This window comes from Charadrius vociferus, unplaced genomic scaffold, assembly GCF_000708025.1.
Source record: "Charadrius vociferus isolate BGI_N301 unplaced genomic scaffold, ASM70802v2 scaffold179, whole genome shotgun sequence".
Classification (NCBI taxonomy): Eukaryota; Metazoa; Chordata; class Aves; order Charadriiformes; family Charadriidae; genus Charadrius; species Charadrius vociferus.
Genome location: NW_009650072.1, coordinates 1,320,305 through 1,333,762, shown reverse-complemented (window position 1 = coordinate 1,333,762; position 13,458 = coordinate 1,320,305). Strand labels below are relative to the sequence as shown.

At 49.1% G+C, this 13,458-nt stretch overlaps 1 protein-coding gene across 1 annotated transcript in view; it reads right to left on the bottom strand.

Annotated features, from left to right (window-relative positions):
- Positions 1-9,087: 9,087 nt before the first annotated feature.
- The window catches only part of TSPAN32 (tetraspanin 32), a 40,861-nt gene continuing 36,490 nt past the window's right edge, over positions 9,088-13,458 (bottom strand). The window contains exons 6-8 of the mRNA XM_009892032.1: positions 13,053-13,145; positions 11,326-11,409; positions 9,088-9,183 (exon numbers count right to left, since the gene is read on the bottom strand). Coding sequence (XP_009890334.1) covers positions 9,088-9,183; positions 11,326-11,409; positions 13,053-13,145 — 273 coding nt within the window. The remainder of the gene's footprint in view (positions 9,184-11,325; positions 11,410-13,052; positions 13,146-13,458) is intronic.

Below are 13,458 nucleotides of genomic sequence, written 5' to 3'. Positions count from 1 at the left end.
ATCAACTTTAGTGCCCTGGAGAGTGGACCCCAGCTGCAATCACTGCCACAAAGTTGGCATTGAAACTACTTCTAGGGAGCTCACGATTGACTTTTTTTTTTGGCACTGTTGTTTTTCTTTTCTTGCTTTCCACCTTTTCTTTTTTCCCCTCTTCTGTTGGGAAGTGGAAAAAAAAAAAAAAAAAGGAAAACGAGAAATAAACCTTTTCGGTCCTGTCTCTGGGACCTTCCTTCAGGCAGTGTTGGAGCCACGTGCTGCCCAGGGCTCAGTACAGCCGTGGCTCTGGCAAGGGGTGCAGGGGCACAGCCCCACCATCTCCTGCGTCAAGTAGCTCCCAGTTACAGTCGAAGCTGGGTTCACCCATATAGCCATACCAACAAAGTCCTCTCCAAAACTCAGAAGTGGAAAAGGATTTCAAGCTTTGTCTGAGTAATTTTTGTTTTGTTGGGGTTTTTTTTGTTTTTTTTTTTTTGTTTTTTAAAGCAGCTCAGGTGGATACATTTGAAAACTTTGACCTTAATATACAGGAAGAAAAAAGCCACCACTGTGGCAGAGCGTCAAGATAACATATACCATTTCCCAAGATTACATGTGATTTCAGATGTGGTATATTCATTTGTCATGCTGTACCGTTTGCTATGCAGTCCATAAATTACCAAACCTGCATTTCAAAGACCCTCAGCGGCTTTATCAGCTCTTTATAAAATGCTGCAGTATAAATAAGTAAAACTAATTTGCACAAATTCAGTTCGTGTATCGGTGTCACGTGCTGGTATGGAGCGTAAGCACTATGAATAGGGCTGATGACTTCCCTCTTTAGGAGGATGGGCTCGTTGGAGCGCTCAGCAGTGTGCCAATTGTCATTTACAGAGCAGCCAGCTGCAGGCAGGGCTGGGAAGAACCTACCTGCCTCCCAAGCCGAAAGAAAAAAGTAAACTCTAAAAATGAGCTTAAAAAAAAAGCCCCCAAACCCCAAATAAATTTAAAAACCCTGTGTCTGAGCAGCCATTTGAATTAGTTTTGCAATTGGGTTTGTAGGCTGAGTGAAGCAGCAGAGATGGAGGTGCCTGCAGTGTTTTTCCTCTGTCTGCTGAGCTTGGGTTGTTGGGTTGGGTTTTTGTTGGGTTTTTTTTTTTTGTGAACCTGTTTATAAAAGTCAGTGTCACGCTTGTGGGTTTTGGCATAGCTGACATCTATGTGTATGACTCACCCGGGTCCGTTAGAACAGTTGGGGCTTGAGCTGTCTCCCAGTCCCAGGTTTAGCTGCAGTCACGTACCAGCAGAACTCAGCGAGCCAAATCCCCAGGACTTCGAGCCTGCCTCTCCCAGGGAGATGCCCACCAGCCTTCCAGCAGCTCCACCTTAAAAAAACAAACACTTGTGTTTTATAAAAAGCGATGGACTGGGATGAGGGGAGGGGACAAACCCAAGTTCTCCCCACCTGGTAGGTGTCCCTGGGGTGTGAAACGATTAGCATCAAGGCAGGCTCTAAAACACCTAACACCTGGGGTCTCTGGGAGATTTGGGAGAGCAGATGGGAGTCCCTCAGCTGCTGGGTACTGTGGGATGGCTTCTGATGCACTACTCTGGCTGCACAGCTTGGGTTTTCATGGCAATCCCCCTGCCCTCCTCACAGCCAGGGCAAAAAGGATGGACAAACCATGGGAATAAAATGCATGTCATTTTGCGGGTGAGGTCCTAGTTAGCCTTTAACCACCACATCTTATGTTCTGTGGAAAATATGACAGGAATAGCCTGGATTTCCAATTTACCTGTGGTGGTAAAAAAAAAACCAAAACAACCAAGCAACAACAGCATCACCAAAAATCTTTAAATAGGACATTTTGAAGATGCAGGAAAAGAAGCTCAGAAATTCATCCTACAGGATACTAATAGCCTCAGAGCACGTAAGAATAACTTCCTAGGCAGGCAACACCCTGCAATACTGTTTTTAAAGGCAGGGACCGAGCAAGGGCAAGCCGCAGGGCATGGCCTGGCCTGTGGCAGTGGGAAGGTGGAGCTCTATTGCCTCCGGAGAGGACCACCTGCACCCCTGGGGACCCAGCCAACACCTTCATTTTGAGTAGAAAAAAATAATATATTAAGAATCTCATCCACGTATCTAAGGTGACATCTCCAGAATATCTTTTCTGTGCTCCAGTGGGAGCAGCTGGTGCCTGCTCATCCGAAAATCCCTGTGTCCAGCTCTGCAAATTCAGCCGAAGCATCATGGTAGCCCGGGAGCATCGTGTTTGCCTCACAGCCTTTGCGGGGGGATGCGGCAAGCAGAGACCTGTAGCTGCGCCTGAAGTTTCTGTTTCTAATAAACTCAACAAATGGTTCCCGTCTGCATGGTCTGTCTCTCTGCCATCTTTAAATATTTATGTCAACGTATCTATGGTGATGGGTCGGGTTATATAAAGAGGAGGAGGAAGGGGGGGGGGGTGGGGGGGATGGACAGCATCAGCTCCCGCCGGAGCTACGGCAGAGGGACAGCAAACCCGAGCGGGTTTCCCCATCCAGCCCAGCTGCTCCCTCTTCTCAGCTCAGGCTCCACTGCTGCTCGTGAGCCCAGAAAGTGAACGTTCATTTTTCTCGGGGCACCGGAGAGGGCCGAGCCGCAGCTGGGCTCAGCGGCGCTTTGCGAGGTGCCGTGTGGGAGAGAGAGCCCAGCCCACCAATGCAGAGAGCCTCTATTGTATAATCAATGTATAATTCATTAGTAGGTGAATAAAGACTGGAATAGCTTATTGCTGATGTAACGGGGCGAAAAAGAAAGTGAGCGTGGCTGTGAGCAAGCTGGTGCGCGCGGGGGGGTTAAACAATAGCACTTAGTGATGCTGAGGGGAGAGAGGGGGGGATTTTGCCTTGGGATAACACAAACAACCCGGCTAGCTGGCTGCCAGGGACTCCAGGGAGAGTGACACCGGGATATGCGTCCTTCTGGCAAAAATGCTGGGAAGGACCTTGCTGGAGTCTAAAGGAATAGCACCTGGTAGACAGGAGGGTATTTGCCATGGGTGAGCACCTCTGGGTGGTCATCACTGGTTTTGGGTGGACCAGACTCCAGGTGACTAAAGATGGCACTGGGTTTATGCTGGGGGTGAGAGGGACGGCACGGCGGGGGAGTGGAGCAGCCTCACTGGCAGGACTGCAACTGGTCATGGGTTTGGCCGCTATGGCCGAAAGCTGCAAAATATGCACCACGTATGTTTTTCCAAAACAGCCTCCAAGCCTGTTCCGGGGCTCCCCCTCCTCTCTCCCACGCTCTCCCCCACAGTCTCACCCGGTGCTACGTCTCCCAGCAGACGGGGTTGGTGCTTGCTGCCGATTGCTTGGCCTCCCAGAAGAGGAAATACGCAGCTAAGACAAAAAACCCTTTTCACCCCAATACAGTATTTTACTAAAAGAGAGAACTGCAACGACACTGCATGTGAAAGTTGCAGGACATGTGTGATCTGACCACATATTCAAAGCAGCTTCTGACCTTACCCGCCTTCAGCTGCGCTGGCGGAGATCTCCTGCGTGAAGCGTCTCCCACCTCTGGCTGCATTTCTAAAAGAAAATTATAGCCAGCTGCTATTGCGAACGCATTGCTTCTGCACCTGGTGAAAAAAAAAAATGTCTACCAACTATTTCTTAAAAAAGTACTTTGTATGTCTGCAGCTCAGAAACACAGCTTTACCTTAGCAGGGGATGGCTTTCCTACCACCCCAGGGCTGCACAGGTCCACCCAAATTTGCCGGCTTATAAGGCTTCGGAAGGACTTGCTCAGCAGTATCCCCTTTAGGAGCTCACTGCAGGCGTGAAGTAGGGTTGCACAGCAAAGGTGATGTCAAAAGAATATGGTTAAAAAGTTACATAAGCACTTTGCATAAAATTGTAATAGGACTGTGATTGAACTTTAGCTGAACACCTGAAATTAAAACTTAATCAGTGCTTTTACACCTGGACTAGATGTAGAAACAATTAACCCAAACTTAGATCAAAGAAACTGAATTGTTGAAGGATTACCATATCGAGAACTTACTGAAGGCGAACAAGGCCCACGGAGGGAGTACAGTGCCCATCTCTGATCTAAGTATAGGACAACAAGATGCATAGTCTTTGGAATGGAGTTTAGATAAGAGCGCGTCCGAGAGGAGCCTTAGGAGATTATAATACTAAACCACACACCCTCTTGTAAATAATGAGCACGCTAATTAAGAGGATCTCCCAACATGCTTAAAACATTAACTTGAATGCATATGCATGATGAGGGATGGTAAAGGAACTATACAGCTCACCAATCAGCTGTATCTTACCGCTATAAATATTGGATTGTGAGAAATGGGTGCTGTGCTGGCTGTTGTTAAGTGCCCAGCACCTGATTCTGCAGAACTGAAATAAAGACAAATATCCTGACTTGGTGTGGTGATGGGTTTTTTGCACAGCGGGTGAAGAACCTTTATTTTAGGGACAACAAAGAGGCTGTTGCATGAGGAAGTTATATTTTGCTGGCAGTGGGAACTGGCAGACACACAAGCAATAAGGGCAGGAAACAGCAAAACATTCTGGAGGTGAGCCAGCACACTGCGAGGCTGAGAGTCCCACTCTCCTCACCACCACATCCCTCCGGAGAGTCAGTCAATTGCTTAACCCGTGCTTTTCACAAGCGCTCTGAGCTCCTCAGGTTTTTTTCTGGGTACCAAAAAACCCGATTTGCAGAAGCCCTGAGCGTTGTCGGCTGCTGTGCAGAGCTGTGCCCTGCTCACCTGCGGTTTTGCGTGAGCAGTACCTTGAAAAAACAGCATCTGCTGCCCGGGGAGCGGGTGCTGGGAAAGCTCCCCTGGCTGGTAAGCAAGCTGTGCTTGGGCCACCCACGGGCACACGGTGAGCCCCATGTAGAGCCTCAGGGGAAATTAATCACAGAATCACAGAATGGTCAGGGTTGGAAGGGACCTCTGGAGATCATCTACTCCAACTCCCTGCCAGAGCAGGGTCACCTACTTGCACAGGAGGGTGTCCAGGAGGGTTTTGAATGTCTCCAGAGTGGGAGACTCCACCACCTCTCTGGGCAGCCTGTGCCAGTGCTCTGCCACCCTCAAAGTAAAGAAGTTCCTCCTCATGTTAAGATGGAAATCAACGCTCATGCTGGCAGAGCAGGTCCTGAGTGGTGCGTGGGCAGGGAAGGATGAAGATCAGGAACACAAAAGGCTTCTTGCAGCTGCCGTGGGCTGATGCTCCCCAGCCCCATCAGTAATCGCTTGGCCTTTGGTTGCTCCCTCTTCCCATGTCCTCAGATAGAGCTGGGGCTTTGTCCAAAATAAGAGGAAAAGGGTAACACATGAGCACAAGCTAACTTGCAGCCGCAGAGAGGCCAAACTGCGATTGCCCCAGTGACCTCAGCGGAACTAATTGATAATTGCTGGAGCTTACTTGACAATTAATTGGAGCCAATTCACCATTAAATATTGAACTTTGCACCTTTGGTCTCACTTTAATTTTTTTTTTTTTGCTCTTGCCTATGCCTACATAAATAAGGATTTCTTTCCTACTGTAGTTTGAGTGTTGACACGCTTATAACAGCCCGCTTCCCCTCATGTGAGCCCTGGGAAAGCTCAGCAGGTCTGCAGGTGTTTCCTCGCCTGGCTGCTGGCTTTGCATCCCCACTGCTCAACCCCATGCTCTTATCCTGACAAAATCTCCCTCTCGCTCTTCTCAACGTTGGGCAAATCTCAGCAGCGCTTACAAATAGGTTCCTGGGGTTTTGCTCTGCTTGCACAAGAGCTGTAATTTGCAGATAGCAAGCAGCAAATTAGGAACTGATAAGTGCAAGCCCATTGACTGCAGGACAGGGATTTTTTTGTTGGCACAGGTGCTAAAAAACCCGCTCTACACCTGCCCGCCTCACAGCTTCCATCCAGCCATCCCTGGGTGCTGCCATTTCTATGACTGCGAACAAAATGGTAATGTTGCACTTTTCTGTAACAGGTTTCTAAAAACTGAGGAGTCAAAGGTATCCGCTGTCCTGTTCTTGAAAATGGCAGCAGGATGTCACCACAGGGCGGCAGGAGCCCCTGCTGCTACACACAGCATGAGCTCTGGTAGAAGAGAGTGTCCGGCCGGGCATGGCTCTGCTACCCGCTCACTATAGGTGCTGCTCCTTGCAGGGGAACTCCAGCAGCAGGTGAAATGGGAATAAAGATCACGAGATGGCCAGTATGTAACATAGGGAACAAGGTTTGCTTTTTTTTTTTTTTTTATTATAGTTTGTTGGAGTGTTTTGTACCAAAAGAATTACCTAAACCCCATGGTCGGCTATCAGGGGGATAAAGGGAACTTCCATCTCCCTGGGACAAGAAATTGCACGCTTCCAATCTGCTGCTTATTGGGAAGAAGCAATGATGACTCTCCAGGCGCATTATCCCCCCGTGAGATGGTTTGGTGCAGGTCATGTTCTCATCCCTGCCGCAAGCAGCAAAAATCATTACAGAGGTGAGAAAACAGCAGCTACGCGCACCCCCCCCCCCATATGGCCAGTGCTGGGAAGGTGCCTCCTTCTTCTGATGAAGTTCCAGTGATCGCAAGTGGTTCAAGGGAAGCGAGAGCTGGGGGAGGTGAATACGATAGCTTTTCAGGTTTCTTTATCATGTATATGCCACTTCTGTCCAAAATCATCCCTTTACATTAAAAATTGACCCTTTAGCTTTAGCAGTCCTGGTGGTGAAGCTTGAACAGAGCTCTTTTCTACTAGTTGATGAGGCTTAAGCAGGTAACCCACACCGAACACGTGGACTCCACCGATTTGCTCGATGACCAATGTTTTTTGATAGAGCAGAACATCATCGGCTGTCCAGCCAAAACAGAGTGGTGGGCAAGACCTGACTACCTAGTATTTAAAAAAGTGAAGCTGTAGAGATTTCTTTCATATAAATACTCCGGTCTTTATTGCTTAAACACGTCCTTAAGCTTTTTTCCCGCCTCTGCTTGTGTTACTCCTCGTGAGGTACCCTCCTGCTGCTCCAGCAGCTGGCCAAGGGCTGGATGAGGCTGATGAGCAGCTCCTTTTCCTCCCAAGGACCAACGCCATCCTCTCCCTTTTGGGTGCTAAGGCACACTTGGCTTCTGGGACAGGCGAGCGCCAGCTGCCCCCACGGGGAATGTCTCTTCCCAGCACTGAAAGAATTACTGAGGGCTCTCCATGACGCAAACCCCCGAGCAACGCAGGCAGCCTCATGCACGACAGAAAAAGAGAAGGAATGACGGCCTTTTGCAAGAAATTCATCTTTATTGAAGCAACCATGAGTCACACAAGCTGCCAGCTGGCCTGAGGAATAACAATAGCAGTGGCCTGGACAATAGCAGCTGGAGCTCACAAGGGAGATTGTCTCTCTCCAGAGAGCAGTATAATTAATAGTACATATATACATATAAGTGAATCTTTCCCCACTGCTAGAAAGTGGGTACGTTGGCAAGTGCATATCACCACGCTAGACCGAGGCGTGTTGGTGACTGCCAGGAGGTAGCTTGAGTAATACTCTGGAGCGGTTTGAACTTGATCCTGCTTCCAGTGAAGTCAGTGGTGAAGCTCCACCGGTTCCAAGGGAGCGGGATGAGGAGCAACAGCCCTTCCCCTCCCCCCAAAGCAGTTCTTTCCAATGCAAGACACCTGCAGCCATGTTAAAATTCTAACCAGGTGCTGTAGGCTGTACTGCTGTTCTGTTCTTGTACGTGTAATAGCCCCTGCCTGAGGGCCGGGACCTGTCCTGAACATCAGCATGGGGGATTCCACAGTTACCTCAATAAACAATTGCTACTTACTGTTTTTCATGGCTAAAAGCCACAACGGAGGAGAGGAGTGAAAGCTGTTGTTGGTTCAACAGACATTTCACATCGCCATATAGCTTACAGCAGGTTTTCCAGCAGGTGCTAAATCCATTGCAATGATGGGTTTCAGCTCAGAAATGGCTCTGCCTCCTTGCAACGAGGGCAAAGCACTCCGGGGAGCTGTCGTTTGAGCTAGACTGAGCGCCGAGTTCTTCAGTTGATCGAGGCTTTTTAAATTTCTGTTTATTATTGATAAGGTGATGTAAAGAGGACGTGGAGTTGGACATTGCATTGTTTGACCTGGCAGGAGATCAGTCCTGTTCTCTTACAGATTTAAACTTCAGTCCTGCCTGTATGTGTAATATCAAAGTCCTTTTGTATTGCACAGCAGCGCAGTGGGTTAGTGAAGCTAGATAAACACAGCGCTAAGGCTGAAAGTTAACGAGCCCCTGTGAAATCAGTGTGGCATCAAGCTCTAGGAGGTTGGCTATATCCTAAGAATTAAAAAATAATGGTGCATCGCATTAGCAAGGAGGAATAACAAAGGGATATGTCCTTATGCTTGGTCATTTGTTTCAAAGCTCATGCACTGCTTTCTGATTTTTTTTCCCCCGATCTCCACAAAAAGCTCTGTAAATCTGGCAATATTTGAAAAGAGGGGAAAAATAATTGACGGTCGTCAGATGCCTATATACTCGGGCACGATCAGAAACGTGCCCAAAGTCAATCATTATGAGTGTCCAGGCTAGGAGAGCACATTTCCTATCAGCAATGACACACTTTGTGTCCACATATTTGCTGATAGCAAAAGATCAGTCCTGGGCTGTGATCCAAAGCCATCTTCCTAGAAACACTGCATCTTTGGGGGTCATGGGGGACTGCTCAGATGACAGTGCAAGAGAAGTTTGGTTTAGCGCTGTGATTTTTGTTGGGCTTTTCTCTCCATTTTTGTCCTAAGGAGCTCTTTGCGTGCTGCTTGTGGAGCTACAGCCCGTACGTCCCCCAGCGAGGTGATCTGCATCTCCGAGCCCAGGTGCATGTCTTGGTCCTTGTCCATTTTCCGTGATGGCGTGGACCAGCTCCTCTGCAGAGCATCGTCCGCTCTGACCAGCTTGGAAATGCACGACAGCTCATAGTGCGGGAAGGGGAAACGTGTGACACACGTTCCACTGCCTGACCCCATGCAATGCCTTCCCGGGGGATTTTGTGGGTGACTTCAGACATCTTCCTGTGCCAAGAGCTGGCTCCACCTCATAGGGATGCCCAGGTGGCGGGTTTCTACCTCTCTCGCAAGATGTATTTGCCTTTCCGGTCCAGGTTGCTGCTGAAGTGGATGGAGAACCAGAGGAATGAGGTCAGGATCATCCCGTAAACCTAAAAGGAAATAAATGAGACAGGCACACAATTAAATGCCGAACTGATTATGATGCTCCATCTGTGCAAATAAGTGATCATAAATGTTGCCTGTTAGTCCACTTGGCACTTCTGAAGTTATATGTCAGGATGTCACATTTTTCTTAAGAGAGCTGTTTTCCAGTAAAATGGTGAACACCAGTTCCAACACGGGAGGAAAAAAACCTCTCAACACGTGGCTAAAGCATCTGATTGGAATTAGCACAGTACGGCTCAAACCCGGTCCTAAAAATACCAAGAAATGAGAAGAAACCAGGAAACTCGGATTTCCAATTCCTGACATGAAACATTCCTCTGTGCAAACAAACATATCTCTGGCATAATAATAGCCTTTTGTAAAGATAACATAGGGAGAAAAAAACACCAACAAACCTCACGTATTGTCTGGAGTGAGAAACCCAACAAAAAAAGACCCTAACAAAAACCAAACCCCACCCCATGCACGTGCACGGTTGTGAACACAGAGGACAGTATAATTCCTCTGTGTTGTGATATTCTGCGCCGTGTAACACACATCAGGATTCACACAGGCAGAGATAAGGCTGCTGTGGAAAGGATAACAAGGGCTGCAACAACCTGCTCTTTCCTAAAAGTCTGCCTTCACGTGCAACCACCTTTGCTCCTGCGGCTTGATGTGGGGACATGTGCGCGTTGTTGGCTGAGTGACATCAGAGCAGCTATAGCCCTGGTTGCGCGCTTCCTTTGCATCCTGCCATCACAATAGCCAACCGCGCAGAGAGATTTCCTCTCGCACACGCTTCAAAGAGAGCCACCTTATCGGGCTATAGCATCACCCCGTGAAAAAAGATACATCCAATAAAAATGTTGCCGCTTTTGTCAGAATACAGCTGCAGTGAAATTCCTCCTGTACCCGAGAAAAATTAGAAAGTGACACCAAATATTCACCCATGACTTTACGTTTATAGCTGCATAGCGGTGCCTGCTGGTTTTCCTAATGTACTACTAGCAGGATAAAATACAAAAGTGTTTGATCCTCTGGCTTTTATTTAGATGGAGAAGAGACTTTTAACGCATAATTGTGCCAAGGTGGACACAAGCAGTAAAACAATCTCCACGTACACATTCAGTCAGGTCGCCCCAGATGGGGACCAGCACGGTCCCCACATCACAGCAGATCAAACCTCCCTTCATGGTGAGGAAACAAGTCTCCTGGCATGCTTCACCACACGTGTAGGGTCCTCACGTAGAGGTAATTACAGTGACGCACCTCTGCCAAGCAGTGGGTGGGAATAGAAGCAGGCTCGTTTTAATTAGTGGTGCTCTCCAGCTCCGAAGGGACCATCCCCATGCAGCCACTGAGCTCCCTCACTGCTGCAGGACACACTCCTCTCTCAGCATTTCATTTTTGATTTTGTCCTCCCCCCAATAAGACTCACAAATTCAGTGCAGACCCTTTCTACCCATCCTTCGAAGATGATCCTACCCCCCTCCTCTGCAGGATCCTCCTTCAAAGAGGACACCTGGGAGCCCAGGCAACATGCTCTGCTCCTCTCCTTTGCAGCCTGCTCCTTAAGAGCCTGTGCTTCACCCACCCACTGCCCGAGATGCACCTTACCGGGTTCACTAGTGGTCATTAATAGGATGAGACCATCTCTTTCTGCACAGCTCTCCGGCTACACTGCTGGTGCTAGCTTTCAAGAGCTTCCAGCTCTGGCTACACAAAGGGACTTCCCAGGCTGAGCTGGGAGGCAGCCAGCGAGTGCTGGGCAAGGAGAGGCAGCAAGTTTCCTAAAATACAGAGCTTTTACTGCATCTCCTTTTCCAGAATTGCTGCTGGCTTCCCACCTGATCTGCAAGCCCTGCACCAGGTGACATGGTTTCTCGCTTGCAGGAGAAGATGCACAGGCAAGCCTGGGCGGATGAAATGCAGACACTGCAGGAGCAGGAAAACCCCTCCATCCATCAGCCTGGCCAAGACAAGTCCTGGCCCTTTCTTAATTTCCATGATGGAGTCTACTACTGCTTGTTTCTCTGCTGCCAGTCACCAAAATCATCCCAGCTTCTGGGGGCTAATTTGGGATACACCTCCCACGCTGGAGCCTGCCTCTCAGGGCCCAAATGCGAAGGAACAGACATAGCTACCGTGAAGCCGATGGTGATGCCCAGCAGCGTGGAGACGAAGTCCATGTGCTTCTTCAGGAAGTCCCGGATCTCTTGCAGGCAGTCCTGGGAGGAGAGAGACACCCCTTGCAGCACAGGAGCAGCTCGGTGGGGGACTTTGTCCCCCCAACAGCACCTGCCACAACCCCAGGTGGAAAGGGAGGCAAGAGGGGGATGCAGCATTGCACGGCTGGGCTGCTCTGCGGGCAGCTCTCCTTTTTCCTGCTGCTGGCTGCAACTTGGGAAGACAAACGCATGCAGTGTATTTTCTATTACTACAACATGCCTACGATTTTCTTGGTATGATGCATTTCGGACTGTGGGGGATGTGCGTGCACACAGGTAAGCATGGTCACGCACAAGCTTTTCCCTTTCCACTCACTGGAAAATGGAAAGAGGGAAATGAAAAGACGGAAAAGCAGAGCACACCATAATGCAAAATGCATTCCCCAGAGATACTAATGAGCAGCTCAATTTTGTAAGGTGTTGCGAGCATTAATATACATTAGCCTGAAGCATGCCAGTGGCCCCACGAGAATCCAAGAGGTGTTAGCCAAGAGAGCCATTTCAAAAATGCAAGAGCATGACCTGGATGATGTGATTCACAGAAGGAGGTAAGAGCGCTCAAAGCTAAGAGTGAACGTAGTGCAGCTACCAAACTCTGAGCTTCCCTGGGTCGCAAAATGCATCCTCCCACCCTCCACAAACCATTAACGGGGAGGGGGGAACAGAGCTACCCCTACGGTGGCCAGTTTTGCTCTGCTCTCCCTCCCTGTTCTTTGAGCCAAGCTCGACCCTGCTTGGAGATGTGACGTTCCCGGAGGCGGCACTTTGAAATGCTGCCCCGCGGGCTGACGCGTGCCTGCGCATCACGGAGTCCTGTTAGCGCTTGACATCTTCGCCTAACAACAATGTTTTCGTATAGCTGTAGCAACACGGTTTTGTTTTTCCTAGGGACAACATACATATTGATGCTGGCAGCTTTAGCTACTTCAGCTGATTTGGCTACTCCAGTGGAAGAAAAATAACCATACAATAGATTTGCTCAGAGAGCATGAAGCCTACATTGCGGCTTCAGCGCAAAGGCACTCTGATACCAGTGGCTTCTCCATCAGCCTCACTGAGATACTGCGAAGAGGAGGAATGAAGTGTACTTGCTGAAGCTACTGTTGGACATCATCATCCTGCTTCATGAGTTTCTCATTTTAATACCTGTTTAATGCCCTGGGGAAAAGGAATTACAGCAAACTACACGTTTGCTATTAGTGGGACACTTTTTAAGCCTCAGAAACTAGTGTCACATGGAAAAGACCAACAGTGTTTTTGAGCTCAGGCATATGCCCGTGATATCTCACACTCTCTGCAGAGGCAGGAAATGAGGAGGAAGCTGGAAGGAAGTGACAGGCTGCAAACACAAATATTTTGAAGGCTTTCTAGAGCTGGAAAAGAAACCCCATCTGCAGGTCTGAGACCTGAGAAAAAGAAACCCCATCTGCAGGTCTGAGACCTGCAGATCCACCAGGGCTCCTCTGTCATGTGAGGTGCCTCCTTATTGAAACAACATCCCCCCAGCAAAACAAACCCCAACCCATAGCAATGAACTATGAAAAAGCCACAATTCTCATTAATAATTAAACACCAGCGAGGTTTAAACAATTAGCAAGTAGCGGCACAACCCCACTGTGGGGTGGAAGAAACCTAGCCCTTACCTGTCCCGCGTCGCGCAACTGGCTGGATGGGCATGTCTTGTGCTCAACGTTGGCCGTGTCTCCAAATGGAGAGTGTTTCCCGCAGCACAAGAACTGGAAGAGAACGAGAGGTCTGCCAGCCACCTGCCGGGGCTCTTCCCTCGCTGCCAACTGGTGTGGCAGAAGGTGCGGGCGATGGGCCACCCTTCCTCCGCGCTGCCCCAGGCAGGGCTATACAACCAGGGCTGCAAGGAGCAAAGCGTGTAGGTATGCAATCAACAGCTGCAGCAGTGGAGGTTAAATTAGGAGGAGGTGGATGGATCCTGACCCAAACTTCCCCCTGCTTCTCCAGGACTGCTGCCTGGGGCTGGGACCGAGCCCTCCCTCCATGGTCACACCAGCTCTCTCAGTGGCTGCTCTGGAAAAT